A 22,622-nucleotide genomic window follows, 5' to 3' on the forward strand; every position below is an offset into this window, starting at 1 on the left:
GAGTTGGAGGCAGGAGAACAGAGGTCACTTTGTCTGCTGCTCTGCTTCCCAAGGAAACTGTGCTTGGTGGACTTCTTTTCCTGCCATAGCCCTCTGCCTTATAGAGAGCCCGAAAGTATCTCCCTTTCGTAAATCCGGCTGCTGAGAGATGTTCTGTTTGCGTATTTCTCATTTCAGTTTGGCGCCCTGACACAAGTGCGCAGTGTTTGGGCTTATAAGCGAGGGAAAACGAGGAGATCGAAACTGAGGCTTTGAATTTCGTGACCGGTTTTGATGCCAACTGTGGATTGTAGGAGCCGGGCGGGCAGATCCGGTCGTAGACTCGAATGTGTGAATGGGACTTGGCTTTCCTGAGTCAACCCGCTCATCATCTGCTTGAGCGGCGGCCGGAGAGTATCGCTCCCTCTAAGGAGGAAGCGATCACGTTTCCGAGCCGGGGTGCCCGTCCGTGAGCCCCCAGCCCTCGCTCCGGGGGCTGCCTCCCCCGCCGGTGGCAGTGCTCCCCCCTCGCTGCCCGGGAGGCCGGGCGGAGATGCGGGCGGGGGGCTGCGCGCCGCGGGGCTCCGCGCCGGGCTCCGGCGGTGGGCAGGCGCCTGCCCGGGCGGCGCGGCCCCAGGTGATCCGCACCACCTACGTGTGTCTCACATCGCCTGGTGAAAGGATGAGACTTAAAACCGGCTATATTTGTACAAACGGCGCGCTCGCCTCCCCGTGCTGGGAGGGCTCTTTGGAGAGATCTTAGGAGCCTTTCCGAGGGGCTGATATAGATATAAGGACATTTCTACATCGCGTCACGTGACATAATTACCACTAGAATCAATCAAGATGAATTGCACGTCAGCACACGGTGGGGATTTTTTCTTAGTTGATCCTGTCCAAACCCTCTTGTGCAATAGATGGATCTTGTTCAATGCATTGAAGCCTCCTGGTTGCTTGCAATCGCAAAAAGGAAGACATGACTGAGTTTGACGATTGCAGTCACGGCACATCCAATATGTATCTGCCAGGGTGCGCCTATTACGTCTCACCCTCAGATTTCTCGACGAAACCTTCTTTTTTGTCTCAATCGTCGTCCTGTCAAATGACTTTTCCTTATTCTTCTAATTTACCTCATGTTCAACCTGTGCGCGAAGTAGCATTCAGGGAATACGGATTAGAGCGCAGCAAATGGCAGTATAGGGGCAGTTATGCTCCTTATTACTCAGCTGAAGAGGTGATGCACAGAGACTTTCTGCAGCCTGCGAACAGGAGGACGGAAATGTTGTTCAAAACGGACCCTGTCTGCGGCCACCACGGACCGTCTCCCGCCGCCTCCAACTTCTACAGCTCGGTGGGGAGGAACGGCATCCTGCCGCAAGGCTTCGACCAGTTTTACGAGACAGCCCCCGGACCCCCGTACCAGCAACACTCCGAGAGCGAGGGGGACGCAGAGAAGGGCGACTTGAAAGCCCAGAACAGCACTTGCAGTAAAACACCTTCCAGCCAGGAGAAGAAAGTGACACCAGCAAACAGCGCCGATTCCCCTTCTGGTGAGGCTGTTGCAGAGAAGAGCAACAGTTCAGGTAGGTATCAGTAGTAAATTGGGGGCAAGAGTACAAGGCCAACACTTTGTCAAGCCGCATTTTATGTGCAATTTTATAAGCATCCAAAGGATTTTATATATCCTATAAGATTTCCTTTACCGTTGTAAAGCGTGTTTACGATAGGAAACCAATTTAGGTGGGCTTAAGGTATTCTTGGAAGAGGATATTAATTGTTATTAAATTGTTGATTCATCGGGGGGAGACGGAGAGATTTCACAGGTAGTGTTCAGAGCTGCCTTCGGTTTAGAGCTTAAGATCTTCGTTTGTTTGGGGCGGGGGGTGTGTGTGAGAGGAGTTTGAGAAACTTGGAAAATTTCCAGCCCATTTAAATATCTCTCTGTATTGCTCGAAGAGCGCTCTTTTAAGGAGAAGTTGGGAAATATTAGCTTTTCTTGCTAAGTCACCCGGAGATTATAAGCGTCAGGAATATTTTTTGAAGTGCTAGAGGGCTGCTTTGCAGGCAATGGGATATTATCAAAGTCTCTGATCAAACCCTAGCTGAGCATGTTCGTAGCAACAGCGAGAATCAGTTTCTTCTCTCTTGAATTTCAGCAATTCCCCAGCGATCAAGGAAAAAGAGGTGCCCCTATACCAAATATCAGATAAGAGAACTGGAACGGGAATTTTTCTTCAACGTGTACATAAACAAAGAGAAGAGACTGCAGCTGTCCAGAATGCTCAACCTCACTGACCGGCAAGTTAAAATCTGGTTCCAGAATCGAAGGATGAAAGAAAAGAAACTGAACAGAGATCGACTCCAATATTTCACAGGGAATCCCTTGTTTTGAAAAACAAAACAAAACAAAGAAAAAAAAAAAGGAAAAGGAAAAAGGAAAAAGAAAAAAAATATTAAAAAAGAAAGCAAGAGAACAGGAAGAAAAAAGGAAAACAAAGAATACACCGGTCTCTCTGACCTACTATCTGAATGCAAAAGTTAATTTGTTTACTTGACACATCCACCCTGCGGAACTCAAAGTTTCATTTTCATGTGCAACTCCCCACACTGAATGGCCACTGGAGATTTCGGGGCTTGGCGGAGCAGATTCCTGATAAGGGGAAACTAGGGTAAATCCAACTGTCCACTCTCGAGTGTTTTTCGCCAAAGGTGCTTTTTTTTTCCTCTCCCACAGTGCCAGCAATGGACCTGCTGTGTGTCTGGTAGTTGTTGCTTACAATTCATTGAGTTCGGGGTGGGGGGGGGGGGTCTCTGTTGTTGCTTTTGAGCTAGGATAACACTTTCCTCCCTTTAAGTGAATGCGGTTTATTTAAGAGATGGTAAATGTACGCTCGCTATATATAAAATATATATATATATATGTTTCAATTGTCACCCAAAAGCATGGGCCACTGTCTTTTTCATGTGAATAAATGGTTTCTAGTAAAGTTAAGGTTATAACTTCCGTGGACTGTATGGATTTCCATCCCCGAAGTATCCTAGCGTTTTCCGGGCTAGAGCCAAGTTCAGTTAAATAATAATGTGAGGAAGCCTACCCGGGTTATTTAGAAAGCATTTTAATTAAGTTATAGTTCAGATGCCTAACTCTTCTTTGTAGGTATGCGTACCTTCCCCGTTCGCTGTGAGACAGAGCCAACATGGCTGTCTGCAGACCATCACTTCTGATGGTGTTACCATTACTATAAACAACGAAAAAGGCTTTTCGTTTAACTGGTCAGGCTCCAAATAAGCCCAGAATCCCCAACGTCAATGAGTGTTTACTTGTTAGCGAAGAGCAAGGCAGAAAGACTGAGGGCTCCAAGTGAGTCAGACAAGAGGGAGCTATAAACAATTGGCACTAGTTGGGAAAAAAAAAAAAAAAAAAGAAAAAAAAAAAAGAAAAAAAAAAGAAAATTAAAAAAAAAGAAAAAAGAAAAAACCACCCAAGACCAAAACCAGGAAACCATCCCCAACACTTTTGGGAGCAGCAGAGGGGTGGTTTTCTTAGATCTGCTTGCCGGGCAGGGCGAGCGGAGCGCGGCGCTGGCGGAGCGGAGCTGAGCGCGCCGCGGCCGCGGCGGGCCCCGCCGGGGGCCGGCTCCCGGAGGAGATCCGCTCCGCTCCTCGCCGCTTTATCTTGCGTGACCTGGCTGGGCTGTTTACAAAACCTTGAACTGTCTAGACAACACCATAAAACCCGAGGTTCTAAACAGCTTAATTGGGTTATATTATACACCTTCTGGTGGGCGAAAAAGAGATTTCCGCAATGTGCAATAAAGGCGACGAGTGAGAAAAGAATTTGGCTTTTTTGAATAGGATGAGGTGGCCCTCGCTACTCTCTCAGGCAGGGAAGGCAAAAGTGCCAACTAAGTCAGGAAAAAACCGGAGAATTCAAAAAATAGAGAAATAGAAGAGGAGGGAGGCATGACTAAAAAACAAAAAAAAATTAAAACACTTTAGCAAGAAAAACATAAGTGTATGCCTTTGAACTTCCAAAATGTCAAGGTCATCACCTTTAACCTTTCTGAATAATTAGGCGCCTTAAGGTTCCTCTGTTATTTTCAACCACCACCCACTCTCTCTCTGTCTCCCTCTCTCCCTCCCTCCCTCGCTCTCTCTCTCACACACGCACAGCCACACACACACTTTTTACCGCATAGCTGGCCATATTAGCAAATGCATCATAACGCAAAGAAAATCCCGGCTGGGTCGAGGTGAGCTCTCGGCGTCGTGCAGTGAGCGTGCCCTGCTCCAGTCCCTGCCAGCTGGAGCACAGGGGGCTTCTCACTTACCCATCTTTCTCTTCTTTGCCCTGGGAATTCGACCCAAAAAATTATTTTTCTTTCTTTCTTTCTTTCTTTCTTTTCCCCCCCTTTCCTATTTTTTTCTTTTTAATTTTTTTTTTTTAGCTCACAAGAAAAAGAGGGGTTTGCTTAGAAAAAAAAAAATAGGAAATGTCTCCTAATTTAGGGACAAAGACGGTATTTCTATGCGGTTTCCCCACAAAGCCCATTAATTAGAAATGCGCGAGGTCTCGGGGAATTCCTCACGGCATTTTGCCTGACCTTAGAGCCAAATTCTCGCGTGTCTCCGGATCCTTAATCCATAGGGCGAGAACGAGTCGTTTGGTTTTCTGTTCCCTGCAGTGCTTTGACAGTCTATCTCAGCGTATTAATACGCCTTCAAAATGCCAAGACACCGCAAAAGCGGGCCGCGGAAACCGAAGCACCCTAGCACTAATCTTGCAGAAATGCTCAACGATAGCGGTGTTAAGTTTCTATTAAAAAGGAAAGAAGAGAGCCATGACTGAGAGCAAATTGAGCAGAGGAGAAAGACCTGGAGAGGAGAAAAGCCCGGTGCCTGGCGGGCAGCGGCCACAGGAGGGCGCGCCCGGGCGCTGCAATGCCGCAGCCTCCGGTGCTCCAGTCTCTTTCCCCCCTAATAATAATTCCACTGCTAATAAAATATCTAATATATAAGTAACGATAAGATTTCAGGGCCTTCCAAATGAGAAAATAAAGCATCAAAAAGATTTATTAAACAAATAACCCATAACCGTGACGTGCTGGAGAAATATGCCACTTTAAAAGAATTTTTTTTTTTTTTTTTGGTCGTAATCTTTTATAATGCATCCGAGCTTTAAAAAAAATCCCATAATTTTAAGAAAGGAAAAAAAATCAAACCCCAAAGATATTTAGAATTCGTTCCCTAGAACGAAAATCTATCTACTCCTTAAAGGACAGCCTTAACGCGGGTGGAACAAAAGTAATATATAAAACATGCATTTCCACAATTTATATTTAATTCTTACTCGAGGATTTTCTTAAATAATCCTCTAGGTACAGAAAACATAATGTTAAAAACGTATTTTATTTAAAGGCGAGATTAACATTAGCTCCTGAGAGTCCATGTTTTTTAAAAGAAAGCCAGAGAGAAATTATATTTTTAATATCCTAACATCACCTTTCCAAGGCATTGCTGAATGAAGTCCCTCTCTTTAAAAGTGCTATGGAGATCTATTAAAATGAAAGTAGAGCTTACAGAATTAAAGTAATTCTTATGAATTGCTTGGACAGTCTCCAGCAACCGAGCATGTTCTGTCTTTCTGAGATTTTTTTGTTTGTTTGTTTTATCTTTTTTTTTTTTTTCCTTTCAGTGTGCACTTCTGGTCAGAACCTGAGGAAATAAAAGGTTTTGCTGCTTTCTGCTTATTTGCAGAATTCATCGAAATCTATTTCATGTTGTCTCAGCCCTATTCCGCATTTTTTAAAGACCAGTCTCTCGCGAACGCATTTGTTGGCACTTCGTCTGCTGGATTGTTGGTGTGTGGTTTATTTTTCTTTTTTTTATTTTTTATTTATTTTTTTTTTCTTTTTAGAAGTTCATTGTTAACACTTTCCTAGATATAGCCTTTCCGGCGGTAATAAAACGGCATTGTATAATCCAAAATCCTTGGGATCCCTGACGCCAGAGGTAGCCCTGGCAGGCAGAGCCGTATCCCGGAGGAAAATGCCCTGATCTCTCGGTGGACATACACTTTCCTAGGGGGGAAATGTTTAGCGAAGTTTAGGTGTTTGTTTTTCTTGGCATGAGAGGGCTCCTTGCGAGAGCCCGCACCAACCCCGAGCCCATCAGGCTTCATGCGAGGTGCTTTAACCCCTCGCGATTACAGTGAGGCCGAACCCAGAGAATGGGAACCAGGGTGCGCTGTTAATTATGGAAAATTATATCTATACACGAGAACATGGAAATGCCGCTTTCTTCCCTTTATTTTTGAACCGTTGTGTAAATGTGATGATTCTGTGCGAGATTGTAACCTCTTCTATTTTTCTTTTTTACCCTTTTCTCGGTTAAATTCTTCTAGATAGAAAAGATTGTGAGCTATTTCCAAATGTCTTTGGGCTTGTCCTTTACATAGAACGAAAAGGACATTTGCTTATTTTTCGATTAAAATATAAATATGGCAGGAATCCGCCAAAAGATAATTGTGCAATACAAATACCGAGGCTGAAGGCTGCACTGGACACCAATATACACGCTAAAATCTCATCACACTCAGGCACCTTTGCGTCCACAAAAATATGGAAATACGATAGGAGAAGGGCTGGGGTTTAGAAAGAAGATGAGAATACGGTCAGTGCTAGGGTGCGATCTTTACGCTCAGCAATGACACCTTTGAAGAAAAGATCAGCGTGTTATTTTGTTTATTTTATAGGCTTTCATATTTAGGAAAAACATGCCATCAGTATGTCGTGTCCGTCCCCTTACCTCGGTCAAAAAAAACTAGGAAATCTGAGCCCAAGTGCCGACTCTTTCTATGAAAATACGGCACATGGAAATCTGGGCAACGTGACAGTTGCTTTATTAAAAGAAGGAAGATCACAATATCGTACCTAAATTTTTTTCTTAAATAAAACTATTCTTCAATGTCCCTACAATTTAACAGGGTGGCATAAAATATATAATCAGCGCATTTAAAGACAGTCTAAATAAAATTATGAAATCAAGTAAATCAAAGGAAATTTACTAAAAGCTTCCTGGGTTCCTGCCTATTTTAAAAATAAGACATTTCTCGCAATACCTTTGTTACTGAAGGCATCTGCAAAATATCTGGCTTCTTTCGTACCCCTCTCCCATCCCCCTCACATAATGGGACACAAACACAGCAAATTGCAACTATGAGAATTCTCGGCACAGCCGAGACAAAAACATAATCATATCACCAGTAATAAGGTTCAGGGAGATAAGGCAGTGAAAATTAAGCCCTGCTGCCACGTCTGGTAACCTCCAGTTTTTAGCCCTGACATTTGCTAGAGGAGAAAACTGTAATGTCCACCTATGCTTTATTACAAACAGTAATTTACATCTACATGGACCCATTGGTTGGGGCATTTTTTTCACCCTCGTTCGGAAAAATATGGGGCTCTGAGAGCAAAACCTTTATATTAATGTAGATTGTATATCTCATTTATTGCACAATATTGATTTATTTATTAATGTTAATTACTTTATTCCATTTTAATATGATTTAAAACAATAGTGACATTAAATGCCCAGAGCCTAAGTCCCCAGTTCCCCAATGGCTCTCGCATGTTTATTCAACTTCTATTTACATCAAACTTAAACTTTCTACTGTTCATTTTCAATAAAAAATTGCTGCCCGTTTTTAAATCCCTCATGATTTACCGTGAGCGAAGGGTCTTATGGAGCCGTGTGCCAGTCCCGAACGCAATATTTAAATTACTATAATCATAACAGTCATCTGAGTTTCCGTGTAGTGACATGCATGAAATTAATATTTTCAATTACAAAATATCAAAGAGCCCTCATGTCTAATCAGGAGCCCAGAATTCAGCTCCTCCAGCAGCAGCAGCAGCAGCAACAGCAGCAGCAGCAGCAGCAGCAGCAGCAGCAGCAGCAGCGAGGCCGGCGTGGAAAGCAGCTCAGCATTTGCTTATTGTTTTAACTTTACTGTTGGGCGAAACCCGCCGCAAACCTCTAGGCTGATACTTTCAGCTGGGATATTTCTGGGACCCCTTTTCTTACAGTGTAAATAAAGATTATGAAAGAACCATTTGATGGGCATAAAATTCCTGATTAGATTTAATAGTCAAGTCTTAAACTGCGTCAAGAAAAATAGTATTTTGTTTCTTTAAACTCTGTGGGTTGTCCAGGCTGTTGTTGAAGAGGAGGAAATTGCTAGAAGGCGAGGAGGGGAGGGGGGGGACGCTCGGAGGGAGCGTCGTGGGCTCCGCCGCGGCTTCTTCCCGGCGCAGGCGACTCTTAGCCATGGCTCTGATCATGATCTTACGCGCCCGCCGCGCCCGCCGCTCGCCGCAGCCCGCGGCCGAGCGCGCCCGGGCCGGGCAGCGGCCGCGCCAGGCGCGGGGATGCTGCCGGCAGAGCCCGCGAGCAGCGAATATTACGAAGGTAATATTTAAACTCTCCGGCAACCCAGGAGCTGGAGACTGCAGCTATAAAAGACGCTGGCTCTTAACCTGACAATGATGTTGTATTTGAACAGCTGCGATAAGGTTTTAAAAGGTCTGTCTCATTGCCACCGCGAAATTTTAAATAGGCTTATTGTTTCCAGCGGTCTAAAGTGTACGGTAAAGTACAAAAACATCCAAATGCCAGGAAACGGAGGAAAATTCAAACCCACGCTGGTGGAAAGCGCATGTTTGTAAGTGTGCGAAAGACGCATTTAAATTTTTAAAAATCCTTTCACGTGCTGTCTGCTCTTGGGGATCTGAAAGGGTGTTTTGATGGTAGAAAGGCCCAAAATAAACAGGCGAATTAGTCCCGAACAAAAATTATCAACAAGTTCACTTTGTATGGATGAGAGTCCTTGACAACATTAGTCCCAGACAAGAAATACTCCAGTTTGGGGAGGAAGGAAAAAAAAAAAAAAAAAAAAAAAAAGAGAGAGAGAAAAGAAAGTGAAACGATAAAGAGTAATAAACAGTTTCTACCGCCACTATTTAAAATGTAGTAGCTGCGGGTGCAAATACGGCTAAGGAGTGGGAGGAAAAACAATAAAACACGTTTAAAATGTTGGGACGGAAAACTCTGATCTGCCATGTAGACAGTTACTGTTGCCTTCTGTTGGTTGCTTTCTTTGCTGTTTGTTGCTTTACTATACAGATGCATTCATCATTCTTATTAAAAAAAAAAAAAAAAAAACAAACCGAAAAAGTTGCTTAAAGGAGTTAAAAGAGTTGCAGTGAGGATATGAGTTTCTGTATGTTTTTTGATGAGGAACACTATAGAAGGAGAAATTACCTTTTTGATGCTTTAGGTTTGCAGGGCAAGAGAAAACCACACTTTTTTTCCTTTTTTTTTTTTCTTTTTAAATTTTTTTCCTTTTTTTTTTTTTTTTTTTTTTTTTTTTTCCCAGGCGGTCGGGTGAGAGCATTGTAAAATAATTTTAGGAATGTGGCTTCCCCATAAAATTCGAGTTATGACAAAAGTCCACCTTTTAATATTTGACGATTTGTGTTAAAACAAAAATTGACCTTCTCGGTTAGCAGCTAGGAAAAAAATCAATAGTATAATTTTCAATAATTCATAACGCGAACGCCATTATGCTAAATCTTAACTATTAATCTTATCCTTTACAAAGTCTCGATTGATTTGTTAATAAAATATCTTCCCGTGCGCGGCAACAGAGGGTATAACTCTTGAAAAAGCTTCAGAAGCAAGAAAATTACCGAGTAGCCCGAGAATGTAGATGAGGGTTTTATTGATCGCCCCTGATTCTCCTTAATACGCATTAATAAATCCCGCAACCTTTTGTCCCCGCACTTGTCAGCGGCGGGGCTTTTACAGGAGCCGCGGCGGGCAGGCGCGGCGCTGCGCCGGGGGTTCCGCGGGCGCGGAGCGGCGCGGGGGGGCGCGGCGCGGCCGGTGCCGCAGCGCGGGCGCGGGCGCGGTGCGGTGCCGGCGCGGCGGCGCAGGGGGCGCTGTTGACCGCGGCGGGGCGCGGCGGGGCGGCGCGGCGGGGCGCGTCAGCGGCGGGGCGGCGGCGCGCGGGGCGGCGGGCGCTGCCATTGGCCCGCCTGTCATGTGGTCGCGCGGAGGCATCCGCAATTACACGGGAATGTTTTCCTAGAGATGTCAGCCTACAAAGGACACAATCTCTCTTCCTCAAATTCCGCCCCAAAATGTCCTTTCCCAACAGCTCTCCTGCCGCTAATACTTTTTTAGTAGATTCTCTCATCAGTGCGTGCAGGAGTGACAGTTTCTACTCCAACAGCGCCAGCATGTATATGCCACCTAGCACAGACATTGGGACGTATGGGATGCAAACCTGTGGACTCCTTCCGTCTCTGGCTAAGAGAGAAGTTAATCACCAAAATATGGGTATGAATGTACATCCTTATATACCTCAAGTAGACACTTGGACAGACCCGAACAGATCTTGTCGAATAGAGCAACCTGTTACACAGCAGGTCCCCACTTGTTCCTTCACTACAAATATTAAAGAAGAAAGCAATTGCTGCATGTATTCCGATAAGAGATCCAAACTCATTTCTGCAGACGTCCCTTCCTACCAGAGGCTGGTGTCTGAATCATGCCCCATTGAGAACCCCGAGGTTCCCGTCCCAGGATATTTTAGACTGAGCCAGACCTACGCCACTGGGAAAACCCAAGAGTACAATAATAGCCCTGAAACGAGTTCAACTGTAATGTTACAGTTAAACCCTCGCGGCAGCTCCAAACCGCAGATATCTGCTCAACTTCAGCTGGAAAAGAAAATGAATGAAAACCCGAACAACCAAGACAGCACCGCTAAAGTCTCTCAAGTGGAAAGTCCCGAGCCCAAGTCCACGTTGCAAGAGGAGCGGAGCTGTCTGCCCGAAGGCTCCGTGTCCAGCCCAGAAGTCCAGGAGAAGGAGAGTAAAGGTCTGTATTACCGAGTTTAAGCCGTGCCGTGGTGTAACTCCAACACGCCAGCACCATAAAGCACGCTCGAATATACTAACGAGCATCACAGCCATCACATTTAATGCTAAGGAGTATCGGGCTGCAGGTGCTGTCTCTCTGAAGATTTTGGCAGGCAAAAATGCCACACAAAACGGTCCAAAGATTTTCTGTAGAGATCTGCCTCTCCCGTGCACGCAGACAGCCTCTGTGATGCGGGGAATATAGCCGTGTGCTCCGTAATGCGCTGCAGCAGCCAAAAGCAGCCCCATACCTCTAAAAAAAGCGGGTCTGGAGGTTGTAAAATACGAGCAGCTCAACTTTTCTCTCGTAGTATTTCGCCTTTTTTTTTTTTTTTTTTTTTTTTTTCCACTGAGCCTTACTGAGGTTTGATTGCATTTAAAGTTAATTACGATCCTCTTAAAATAGGTGAGCAATAGGTGCTACCAGACTGGGTAAAGTTGGAAAGAAATGCACAATGAAAGCAGCAGCCCGCTATCTGCCTGGTCCAAGGGGGGAATATTTCAATGTGGTGTTTTAGATAACCTTGGGTTGGTCTCCAAAAGTGCACCAGTATTTTGAAATGCTTTTGAAACCTGAAAGTGGTGGCACTCTGATTTTATTTTCCCTTTTAAAGTGCACTAACGCCTTTTTTTAGACTGGCGTGTATCGAAGAATTCCAAACCGAAAAATTTTATGCTATCAAAACGTACTTTGCAACCTCTAGGTCAATTTTTACCCTCTGTGTTCATTGAGAATTTCTTTTTCTTGATTATGTTTAGTAATCCAGGTCTAGCTTCATGTGGGGGAAGATTTCTTTCTGGTGGGGAAAAGAAAACCCAAAAGGAAAAAGAAAAAAAAAAACAAACCAAGACAAGGGTCGTAATTTCTTGTATATAATTTTGTCTGGGAAATGTCTATATCTGTTTATAGGTGTGCTTGCGTGATTCAGCTGATGTGTGTGGGGATGCTGCTTCAAAATACAGTGCGAGGCTATTTTGTAATTGGAATATTTCCGTGGCAATTGTCGTGGGAGCCCGAGTCGGCCATGGCGAGGCTAGACCCGTTAAGATGTGTCCATGGGGCGGATGGCAGGTTAAATATTGTTGAAATGTTAAACGCCGGCCCAAAGCTTGAGAGACCCTTCCTGGCAGGAGCAGGAGAGCGGGGTGGCCGCAGGGCAGGGTGCCGCGCTGGGGACAGCGAGCCCAGCCTGGCAGCAGGTCCCCTCGCTGAGCCCACATCTCAGCCGGGCGGTGTTTAATGCCCACATCCACCATATCTGCCAGACACTGCAGAGGAGGGGTCATGGCCAAGGGTACACTCTAACAGTCTGAGGTATTTTTGATTTTTTTTTTCTTCTTCTTTGATTTTGATAGAGGAAATCAAGTCTGATACTCCAACAAGCAATTGGTTAACTGCAAAGAGTGGCAGAAAGAAGAGGTGTCCTTATACTAAACACCAAACACTGGAATTAGAGAAAGAGTTCTTATTCAATATGTATCTCACTCGAGAGCGCCGTCTAGAGATCAGTAAGAGCGTAAACCTCACTGACAGGCAGGTCAAGATTTGGTTTCAAAACCGCAGAATGAAGCTCAAGAAGATGAGCAGGGAGAACCGAATCCGGGAACTGACCGCTAATCTGACCTTCTCTTAAACCCTAACCCCGGGGGGGGCACCAGTGAGGAATGGGCACAGCACCACCACTTGATAAAGGCAGGAGAGACTCTGGCAAAACCCGGCATTTTCCAGTTTTGTTTTGTTTTGTTTTGTTTTTCTGATAGAATGTGACTCTTCGTCCTTCTTTTAGCGCTGCAAGTGAATATGTATTACTATGATGAGTATATATAAAACCTAGCACGTGTAATTTATTTTTGTTCTCATCGTAATGCAGGGTAACTATTATTGAATATTATCATTTGGTCTTAACTTATTGGAACTGTCGAACATCCAAGCAATGTGACTTTTTCATGTTTTTACTAACAAAATGGTATTTATGTGGGGCTGTTACACGGGCCATAACATTTTGAGTACATTCAATACTTTCAGAAAAAGAGTGGGGGGAAACTGTGGGGGCGGGGGGAAAGAGAAGCACATTATAATGTAACTATCCTCTCAAATGAACTTAGAGATTGTCCTTCGTAAAATGGAATATTTCCTTCTTCTCCATTGTAGACATTTCCTTGTGGTGCATATGTGGAATAGTAGTCGTTCAGCAGCAAATTGTCCTTCTTGTGCATGTTCTGTTTGCATGTATAATGCAATAAACTCTGTAAACTACTGCGGTTCCTTTGGTTTTCTACAAATGTTTGAAGCACGGATACAGGTTGGTCTCCTGATCTTTCTCTATCAGCAGCTTTTTGGACTGGTGTACCTTTTTTACCATATTCTGGTCTTTGTGTGTGTGTGCCTGGCATTCTTTCTTTCTTTTCCTCCTTTTTTCCCCCTTCCTTTTTTTTTTTTTTTTTTTTATTTTTTCCTACGGGGTGGGGTGGAGTCTGGGCCGGGAAATGATGTGTACCCAATTAATTTATAAATGTGTCTGTAAACAACTGATTAATTGATAAAATGTTGTGTGATGTTTGCAGTCTACAAACTGAATGCAAAAAAACCCAAACAAACAAACAAAAAACCAAACAAAACAAAAACAAAAAAAAAAAAAAAAAGAAAAATATAATAAAAAAAAAGACCGGATAAAAAAAACGTTGTAAAATATTATGACCTAACTGGACATCCTCATCCAATCAACTTGTACAACTCGTAAATGGTAAGTGATAAAAATATCTTTCTACTACAAGCTGTCAGGAATATGTGTGTCATTTTATTTGATGTTAATACGTTGATTTTAAAAATATCACTCCCTGCGTGCTTACAATGTGCAGACTTTGATTTTGAGTCTTTGCTTGCTAAAAAAAAAAAAAAAAAAAAAAGGAAAAAACAACAGAAAACCTCCATAATAAATGCAAATCTGGGCATAAGCAAATGTTAAGGAGCTCGGTTTTCGGTCGGCTCAACAGCTTTCAGAAGACCGTGGATGGAAAAAATATTCCCTCAAAACATTCCCAGCATCTGGCGAGGCTGGCTTGTTTTTGAGCAGAAACCCTCCTAGGCGTGCTTACAAAAGTACACCAGCCTCTTCAGACCCACTTTTGTCACCCTGCACCGTTTCTGTTTGCTCAGAGATCGTTTTATTTCGCGCAATTCCATTTTAGTAGCGCACATCCAGCTAATGACGTTCACGACTCTTAACCCTTTCTGTACATAGCTGGAAAATAGTATTAGCAGAGCTCTGCGCTGGAAGCCGAGGAAGGATGCGTATGCTGAGAGCGACTGAATGCCCGTGTGAGCAGATATACTAAGCAGAACTGCAAATAGCTTGCAAATGAACATGACTTCAAATTGAAGTGCAAATGCTTGGGCATACTTTCACCTTCAGACGGGTACTGGAAAAGTAGCGTGGCTACTGCTGGCGCTGGGAAACCAGCTTGCTCACAATCAACGCCCATTTCTCCCCTAAGCTCTTTCTAAATCAAGAAATTAAACTCAAGATAGTGCCAATATTGTGCGACTTGGTGACAGATATTGCTCATAATGCTATTGGTGGCATTCTGTATGCTCTTTCATCGCTGATATTTAATTTAAGCCAGTGCTTCCTCTTGTGCACATTTACTCATGGGGAAGAGGCTATATATTCCTCAAACCAAGGCATCATCATTTTGAAGCGGCGAGAGCCGCAAGCACCTAGGTACTTTGTGCTTGTTACCGTTTCGAAAACAAACAGCTCAAAAAAACCTCCCCTTAACAACCCCAAACCAACAAAACAACCCCTTAAATATTGCATACATTCGCACGGCCTTTTCTTTTCCTTTAAAGGTACTCGCTACACCACCAAGGAAGTTTCGGCAGTGGAAGTAAATAGCTGGCTTCATACCAAGAGTTTAACGTATGTAAAAAGGAGGCTCAGTCTAATCTGTCTGCTTTACCAAATTATATCTGTTTGAGGCGAGGGACAATTCCTCGCCATACCACAAACCCTGCTTCTAGAAAAAACCGTAATAGAAATTATAAAATCGCAGAAGAAAATGCTAAAGTCAAATGACAAAAAGTTAAAAAAAAAAAGAGTAAAGGAAAAGAAAAAAAATTAAAAATAAAAAAGAAAATGAAGAAAACAGCCTAGCAATAAATCATCAAATAAACAGGAATTTCAGTCCCTTCCTCATAACGGCCCGAGAGTAGGAAGTGTTTTCCCAGCGCTGCTGTCCGTGCCCCCGGCGGGCTGTGCTGCGGGCTCGCCACTAACTCTCTGCGTTTCCTCCAGATCCCGACACAGCCACCGGCCCTCGCCCGGGGAAGCAGGCGTGGGCAGAAGACCATGGGTAATCCACTTTTCAGTACTAACGGGGCATCGTTTCGCTCGGGCAAGATAAACCAGGCCGGGAGGGAAGGCTGGGGAGGGAAGGCATGGAAAAGAAAGCGAAGTGGGCAAAAAAAAAAATCTCACTTAGGCATTGAACGTGGCTCCCCCTGAACTAGGGGCGGAGGAGACAGCTCTGCCGGCGAGCTGGGGTCAGCGACAGCCCCGCGCCTCCGCGGGCCGGAGCCTGTCCGCCTGCGCGGCCCCTGCCCGCGGCCGCGCTGGCAGCGCGGGGCCGGGCGGCCTCCTCCGCGTCCTCTCTGCCCTCCCGGGCCGCGCCGGGCACCTTAAAGGGGGGCTGCGTTAAGGCTGTGTAGCCCCAAATTTCCGCAGATAGAGGAGCATGTGTTCAGCCACACGTCAGTTGTGCTCGGAGACACAGGCTTTGCTGTTTCCATCCGTCCATTTTATTAGGGACACATTAATCTATAATCAAATACACCTCATAAAATTTTTATTGAAAGGCATAAAATCATTACAGAGGTCTTCCACCTGTTTTAAAACAACACAATGGGCATCTCTTTTTAAAAGTGTATCCTTTCCATGGAAACTTTCTGTCCGAGGGTGGGGGGAGAGGATAATAATACCCGCACATGCTCTGAAATATGGAAGTACCGCAATGTGCTTTTACTGTAACATTTTCCTGTTTTATGAGAAGTCGTTACAGTCCCAGCTTGCGATGGTTTGTTTTTACAGGCAAGAATCCCCCTTTCCCAGCGGGTTCCCTCAGCAGCTTGGAGTGTGATTAGCAAGCCAAGGCTGTTGGATTTATTTAAACACCCTGCCTCTCATTGATTAAGAAATGAATGGCAGAAATCGCTCAACGAAGGTGAAGAAATAGTCCGCACCCGCCGCGGCCGTGGGCAGCCGGAGCGGCCACGCCCGCCGCGCCCCGGGCAGGCAGGGCAGGCGGGCAAGCAGGGCAGGCAGGGCAGGCAGGAGGGCAAGCGGGGAGGGCAGGGCAGGCAGGAGGGCAAGCGGGGAGGGCAGGGCAGGCAGGAGGGCAAGCGGGGAGGGCAGGGCAGGCCGGGCAGCGCAGGACGGGCAGGACAGGCCGGGCAGCGCAGGCGGGCAGCCGGGCAGCGCAGGCGGGCAGCCGGGCACGCAGGGCGGGCAGGGCAGGCGGGCGGGTGGCCCCAGCGCGGTGCGGGGGCGCAGGCGGTGCTGCGCGGCGTGCGGGGCCCTTGTTGATGATGATTTTTTTTTTTTTAATCACAGCAGCCCCAGTTTAGCGGATTGATTTACTCGCAGTATTGGTAAATATGATCACGTGGGCTCCACAACCAATGGTTGAGGGTTGCAGTCTGCAAAATACTACGATTGTTCTCCGGGAGGGTATCATATACAGTTAACAGTGTAACCTTTTATATGACTAAGAGGGGAGCCTAAAATGTCGTCTAGTGGCACCATAAGTAACTATTATGTCGATTCTCTCATAGGCCATGAAAGCGAAGAAGTTTATGGGAGTAGATTCGTCCAGGGAGGTCACAGTGCGACCTCCAGGCCATCAGGTGTTGCAGAGAGTTCAGATTTTTCCTCTTGTAGCTTTGCACCAAAATCCACCGTGTTCTCCACCTCCTGGTCCACTGTTCACCATCAGCCGTCTGCGGCAATGACCGGGATCTACCACCCCTACATGCACCAGCCCCACTTAGGGGCAGCCGACGCTGGCCGCTACGTGCGCTCCTGGATCGAGCCCTTCCCGGGCTTCCCGGGCGGCGGCGGCGGCGGCGGCGGCGGCGGCAGCGGAGGCAGCAGCAGCGGCGGCTCCGCGTCCAGCTCCGGCTCCTCCAACGGGCGCCACTACGGGATAAAGCCGGAGACGGGAGCAGCCACATCCTCGTCTTCCTCCTCCTCTTCCTCCTCCTCCAAAAGGACTGAATGCTCCTCGTCTCGGGAGTCCCAGGGGATCGGTGTGCCCGAGTACACGTGCGGCTCCTTCCTCCAGGAGTCCCGGGAGAAAGCGCCTGCCGGCAGCTCCAAGGACCCCGCCGCCTGCAGCCACAACCCCAGCCCGAGCAGCGATCTGAAAGAGGAGAAGCAGCAGCAACTTGACCCAAGTAAGTAAAAAAAAAAAAAAAAAAGGAAGAAATAAACACAAGAAAAAGAAAATACAAAAGACAATCAAAACAAAATGGGCAGTGGGGGAGATAGAGAGGAATAGCGGCAGAGAGAGAGAGGGAGAAAGAAAGAAAGAAAGAGAGGAGGAGAGAAGGAAGGAAGGAAAGTAAGAAAGAAAGCAAGGAATGAAGGAAGGAAGGAAGAAAGAAAGCGAGAGAGAGAGAAAGAAAGAAATTGCCCCTTTGATTTATTGCCGAAACCTGTAAGGCTCGAATGTGCAAAACTGATAGTTTTACTAACCTATAAAAACGTCTAGACGCCTACCCCAGCGCAAGCAGCAACAAGCACCCATAAAAGACTCCACATAACCACCTACCATCAAGACATCATTTGTACAGTAAACAGACTGGGGCATTAAGGCTTTTATGATAATTCCTCCAAAGTTGTGAAAACAGTCCATCCTTCGTTAAATTAATTTAACGACCTTTCTCTCCCCCCCACCCCCCCCATCCCCGTTCCCTATATACCTCCCTTCTTCCAGATAACCCTGCAGCAAACTGGATCCACGCTCGTTCAACGAGGAAAAAGCGTTGTCCCTACACAAAGTATCAAACTCTGGAACTGGAAAAGGAATTTCTGTTTAACATGTACCTCACCCGAGACCGCCGTTACGAAGTAGCTAGGATTTTAAACCTCACAGAGAGACAGGTCAAAATCTGGTTTCAGAACAGAAGAATGAAAATGAAAAAGATGAACAAGGAGAAAGGCAATAAAGGAGACTAACGCTGGGGTGGAAACGTAGTCGGGGACTATTGATTTAGTTTTGAGTTTGGACTTTTATCGAGGGAGTGTGGGGTTTTGTGGGTTTTTTTTTTTTTTTTTTTTTTTTTTTTTTTTTTTTGGTTTTAGGTTGTGGCTGCTTTTTTGTTTGGTTGTGTGGGGCTTTTTTGGGGTTTGGTTGCGGTTTGGTTTGTCCTTTTTCTTCTTTTTTTTTTTTTTTCTGTTAGTTTGAGTTTATTCTTCCTCTGCATCTTTAGCTCCCCATACGTTCCTCCTCCTGCTGCGCCACTCCACTCCAGGGATTTTAAATCAATCGCGCTTTTTTTTTTTTTTTTTTTGGTAGAAGTGAAACGTGGTCTGTGTCAGGTATTTCCGGAAATTTTGTCTTGCTCGACAACGTGTTTTTCAGTCTCTTGATACTCCCCTCCTCCTTCCCAGACCATTTAGATGACAATATTGTGAGTGCACGTTAGCTTTGGGAACCCTATCTGATGTTAAATGTTTGACATGTTTCTTAAAAGTGATGTAGACTAGATAGTTATTTTGCCAAAATAAAGGTAAGGAAATTAATTATAATTACGGTAATAAAATACATATTAAATTACAGTCGCTTAAATCAATGGGGTTGCTGTGCTAAGACCTACTAAGAGGAAATATTTCCCCAAACTTCTGCTTTCTAGGTCTGAATTCTTCGCAATAGATGCCACAGAGAGGCCACGAGCTACTTCCCCCCCTTAGCGCACTGTTAGGAGGTTGTGTCACCCCGGAGCCGCTCGCCATAGGCCTAGCGCCTGCCGGTCCGCGGCTCGCTGCCGTCCCTGCCCGCGGTCCCGTTGTGCTCATTGCCCGCTCCGCGTCTCCAGCTCCGGACCTGCTGTAATTGTTGTCACTTATTACACAATAAAGTCTGCCGTGACCGAACGACAGCGCTGCGCTGAGAGCAGAAATCTGTGCGCCCCTCGCGATGCGCGCTGCGCCGCCGGCCCTGCCGCGCAGCCCCCGCGCAGCCCCCGCGCAGCCCCCGCGCAGCCCCGCGCAGCTCCCGCGGGCCGAGCGCGGCCGCGCCGGGGCTGCGGGAAGGGGCGGCCGAGCTGCCGGCCCGCGGCACCCCCGGCACCCTCCCCGCCTCCCCGAGCCGCGTTTGCTGCCAGAGGCCAGCGCGGAGCGGCCGGGGAGGTGCGCCCGCCGCCGGGCCTCCGGTACCGGCGCGCTTCCGAACATCAGCGATCCCTCGGGATCGGCTGGGAAATACCCCCACACCGGTCCTCAGGAGCCAAGGAAACATAATGATGCCTATTCGGTTAATCGTGCCTTTTAGTCCTGGTTTTTATTCCTACTGGGTCGCTTCTAACCTCTGCTTTCTTTAACTGGGAGGCTGGAAGCTGTGGAGGGGACACGGCTGCTGCCAAACGTTCGGCTTTGTTGGCGAGAGCTCATTTAGCAACCCTCCTCATGCATTTATAAACACACATGACTTTATCAAGATAATTGAGATGAAGTTCATTGTAAAAAATGCTTTGTTTAAAGAGCAACCATTAAAATGAAGGACCCGTAAATATTTACGAGCAGTTCGGTTAATTCAAGATTAAGGGGAGAGCTGAGAGACCTGGTGTTTAATGTTTTTTACCTCTGTGAATAAAATAAAATTAAAAAAAAGTGGGGGGTGGGGAAAGAAAAAGAAAGCAAAGGCATGCACCGCCAGGAAAAGGTGTTGCATTGCTTCCCATCCATTGTCGAGAAGATACCTATAATTCTTTTAAAACAGGAAGAACCGTGGTATAATAAAACCATTGAGATGGCTAGACGTCTGGACCTAATGAGTTTACGATATGCTATGGCACTTTTCTTTGAAAGCACCTTATTTTGATGTTTGTGTTTGTTAGGGGGGAAAAAAGGCAAAAAAATGCAGACAAACTAGGTCTTAAAACCTTGGACTATAAATTTCAGTATGTCAGCGTTGGGCCAAGGCAACAGACTCAAAAAGGACCTGAAGGTCACGAAACAGAGGTTTTACGAAGTCCACTTATTTGTTGAAATGTATTTTATTGGATATTCTACTGCAATGAATCCTATGATGCCAGCCTCAATATTTTTGCAAATACCCATGGCGGGGGGGACGGAGGGACGGGGGGGCTTGGGGGTGTGTGAGCTATAACAACACATAAACAATATCCCTGTACACAAAACTGCATTGTGTTGATTCCAGCAGAGGCTCTGTTAAGAAATTTTCACCAAGCCCACACAATCTTTTTAATATTTTATATCAAGCAGATTGACACATTTAATTTTGAATATTTTTTTCCTTTTGTTGACCTGTTTTTAATATTGCGTGCATTTATTTCAAAATGGCAGAAAGAAAACCAAACACCTCGATCGATGAAATGCAGTTCATCTATGGAAATGACTTTTAGTGTCGAACAGAATAATTTAATTCCTACCCGTTGGTTGTGTTAATATATGTTTCCACATATGCACGGTCTCGTGCACACGCATGATAGCAAATAATTCACAGGCATGTGTGATGAAGGAGGGGGCGAACAAAGATTCATCTTTATTTTTGTTTACATAAATCAATCCATAAATACGTAAAAGCACGGGCAAACAAAATAACATCTTCAATACAAAAACGTATAACTCTGAAACTACCACACATGGAGATTTCATGCTGTAATATGTGGGGAAACATGATCGAAAACGCGATAGCAGTCGTCTTCAAAGCTCAGGCGTCTTTCCTGGCTGCCATGTGTAAAAGAGGCGCATTCTTTGTATGCAGTTAATTATAGCTCTGGCAAAAAAATAAAAGAAGGTCACCGAAATGTGCTAAGAAAATGGCACTGTAAACTTAAGGGGGGGGGGGGGGGGGGGGGGGCAGAGGGGAAAAAAAAAGGAAAAAAAAAAAAAAAGAAAAAAGGAAGAAAGCCAACCCAAAAGCAGAAAGCAAAGGGAGAGTCGGTCAACAGCGGCCCCGCCGGAGTTCCGCAGCTGGCGGTTCTGGCGAGCCAGCGGCCGGCGCCGGGGCCCGGGGCCGCGGGCAGCGCGGAGCCGCGGGGCTGCCTGCCGCGGCCGCGCCGCGCCGCCAGAGGGCGCCCGCGCTCCACCCTTGCGCGGCCGCCGCGCCCCGCTCTGCGCGCCCGCGGCCGGGACACCGCGCTTCCGCCGCGGCCCCGCAGCCCCGCCGGGCACGGCACAGTAGCCCTACCGGGCACGGCCCCGCAGCCCCACCGGGCACGGCACCGTAGCCCCACCGCGGACGGCGCTGGCCAGCGGAATTAACGCCCGCCGGGATGCACAGGAGGAGGGGCGGGGGTGTCTGGCGCGGATGCGGGAAGCAGCCACTGCCCCTCTGTGCCCCTCCGCAGGGTGAGGCAGTGTCTCTGTGCTGCCGCTCGCTCTCTGCCAGGCCCGGCCTCCTGCCTTCCTGCTGGTCTCTGGCGACGGATTTGTGCGGCTGTCTGTCCGTGTGTGTGTGCCCGGGCCTTTCCCGCCTTTGCCGCCTCCCCCGCCTTTCCTCGGGCCGCACGGGGGTCCCTAAGGCTCCGCGAGTTCCGAAAGGCGTGCGCCCCGGGCCGCGGGGCCCCCGCCCAGGCGAGGGTGTCACTGCGGGCACAGGGCCCGTCGGAGTGCTCGCATGCGGGGCGGCCGGGCTGGTCAGGGAGACAAAGCGAGTTAATCGGCATGGAGGCGTGGGGGTAGTGGAAGAACGGGGTGTGATGGGGAAGGAGCCTGAGATGCCTTTTATGTAACCACAAGGATTTTTTTGTCAGTTCGCATCAGACGGTCACACGTGGCTCTGGCTGGGCCTGTATTATATTTCACCTACATTTTTCGTCTCTCTCCAAAATAGGGCGGACTCCAGCTCCTGAATGTGTCTCCAAAAATTTGATTCCCACTGCAGGACGAAGCGGGAAAGAGAGGACTGGAGACGACGCTTCTTGGGGAAAGGGGGCCAGCGGGGGTGGCCGGGGGTAGCGGCGAGCCTGTTGGGCAGCGCTTTTCTTCCTTCCTCCCGGAGAACAGGGCTCACTTATTTCGGACCGAGTTCCCGAGTGGTGCTAACCGTTCACCCACACTTTTTTTTTTTTTTTCCCTCCTCCTCCCTCTCTTTGCCTCGGTAATGACGTCCACCAAGGGTGAAATGATGGAAAGTATATTCATAGGCATGATTTCCATTAAGTATCAATTAACCTGGAGCCTCAGCCATGCGTGCAAGGCGTCAAGGGTAAATGTGCATCTCATTTCCCAGCGATCTGCTCGCCTGTAAGGAAATGACCCGGAGGGCCCGTTGGCAAGGGTTGCACGCTGCCGCCCCACGGGCACCCCACCGTTTTCGCGTACACCCCGGAGACCCTTCGATGGGCATCGGCTCCCTCTGAGGGGTTCTGCCCTTGCCGGTCGGCGGTGCAGGCCGCGCTCCGGGCAGTACAGC

At 46.9% G+C, this 22,622-nt stretch overlaps 3 protein-coding genes across 3 annotated transcripts; all 3 read left to right on the forward strand.

Annotated features, from left to right (window-relative positions):
• The first annotated feature begins 954 nt into the window (after positions 1–954).
• On the forward strand, positions 955–2,371 carry HOXD11 (homeobox D11). Its single transcript, XM_021552402.3, has 2 exons — positions 955–1,562; positions 2,136–2,371. Exons 1-2 carry the CDS (start codon positions 956–958, stop codon positions 2,369–2,371), a joined length of 843 nt encoding a protein of 280 aa, XP_021408077.1. The 5' UTR covers position 955.
• Positions 2,372–10,181: 7,810 nt separating this feature from the next.
• Positions 10,182–12,598, forward strand: HOXD10 (homeobox D10). Its single transcript, XM_021552431.1, has 2 exons — positions 10,182–10,923; positions 12,321–12,598. The coding sequence occupies exons 1-2, from the start codon at positions 10,182–10,184 to the stop codon at positions 12,596–12,598; spliced, it is 1,020 nt and encodes a 339-aa protein (XP_021408106.1).
• A 4,147-nt stretch (positions 12,599–16,745) lies between these two features.
• Positions 16,746–18,199, forward strand: HOXD9 (homeobox D9). The gene is made up of 2 exons (XM_021552432.1): positions 16,746–17,415; positions 17,958–18,199. The coding sequence occupies exons 1-2, from the start codon at positions 16,746–16,748 to the stop codon at positions 18,197–18,199; spliced, it is 912 nt and encodes a 303-aa protein (XP_021408107.1).
• Positions 18,200–22,622: the final 4,423 nt, after the last annotated feature.

The sequence above is a fragment of the Lonchura striata genome, chromosome 8 (assembly GCF_046129695.1).
Source record: "Lonchura striata isolate bLonStr1 chromosome 8, bLonStr1.mat, whole genome shotgun sequence".
Lineage (NCBI taxonomy): Eukaryota > Metazoa > Chordata > Aves > Passeriformes > Estrildidae > Lonchura > Lonchura striata.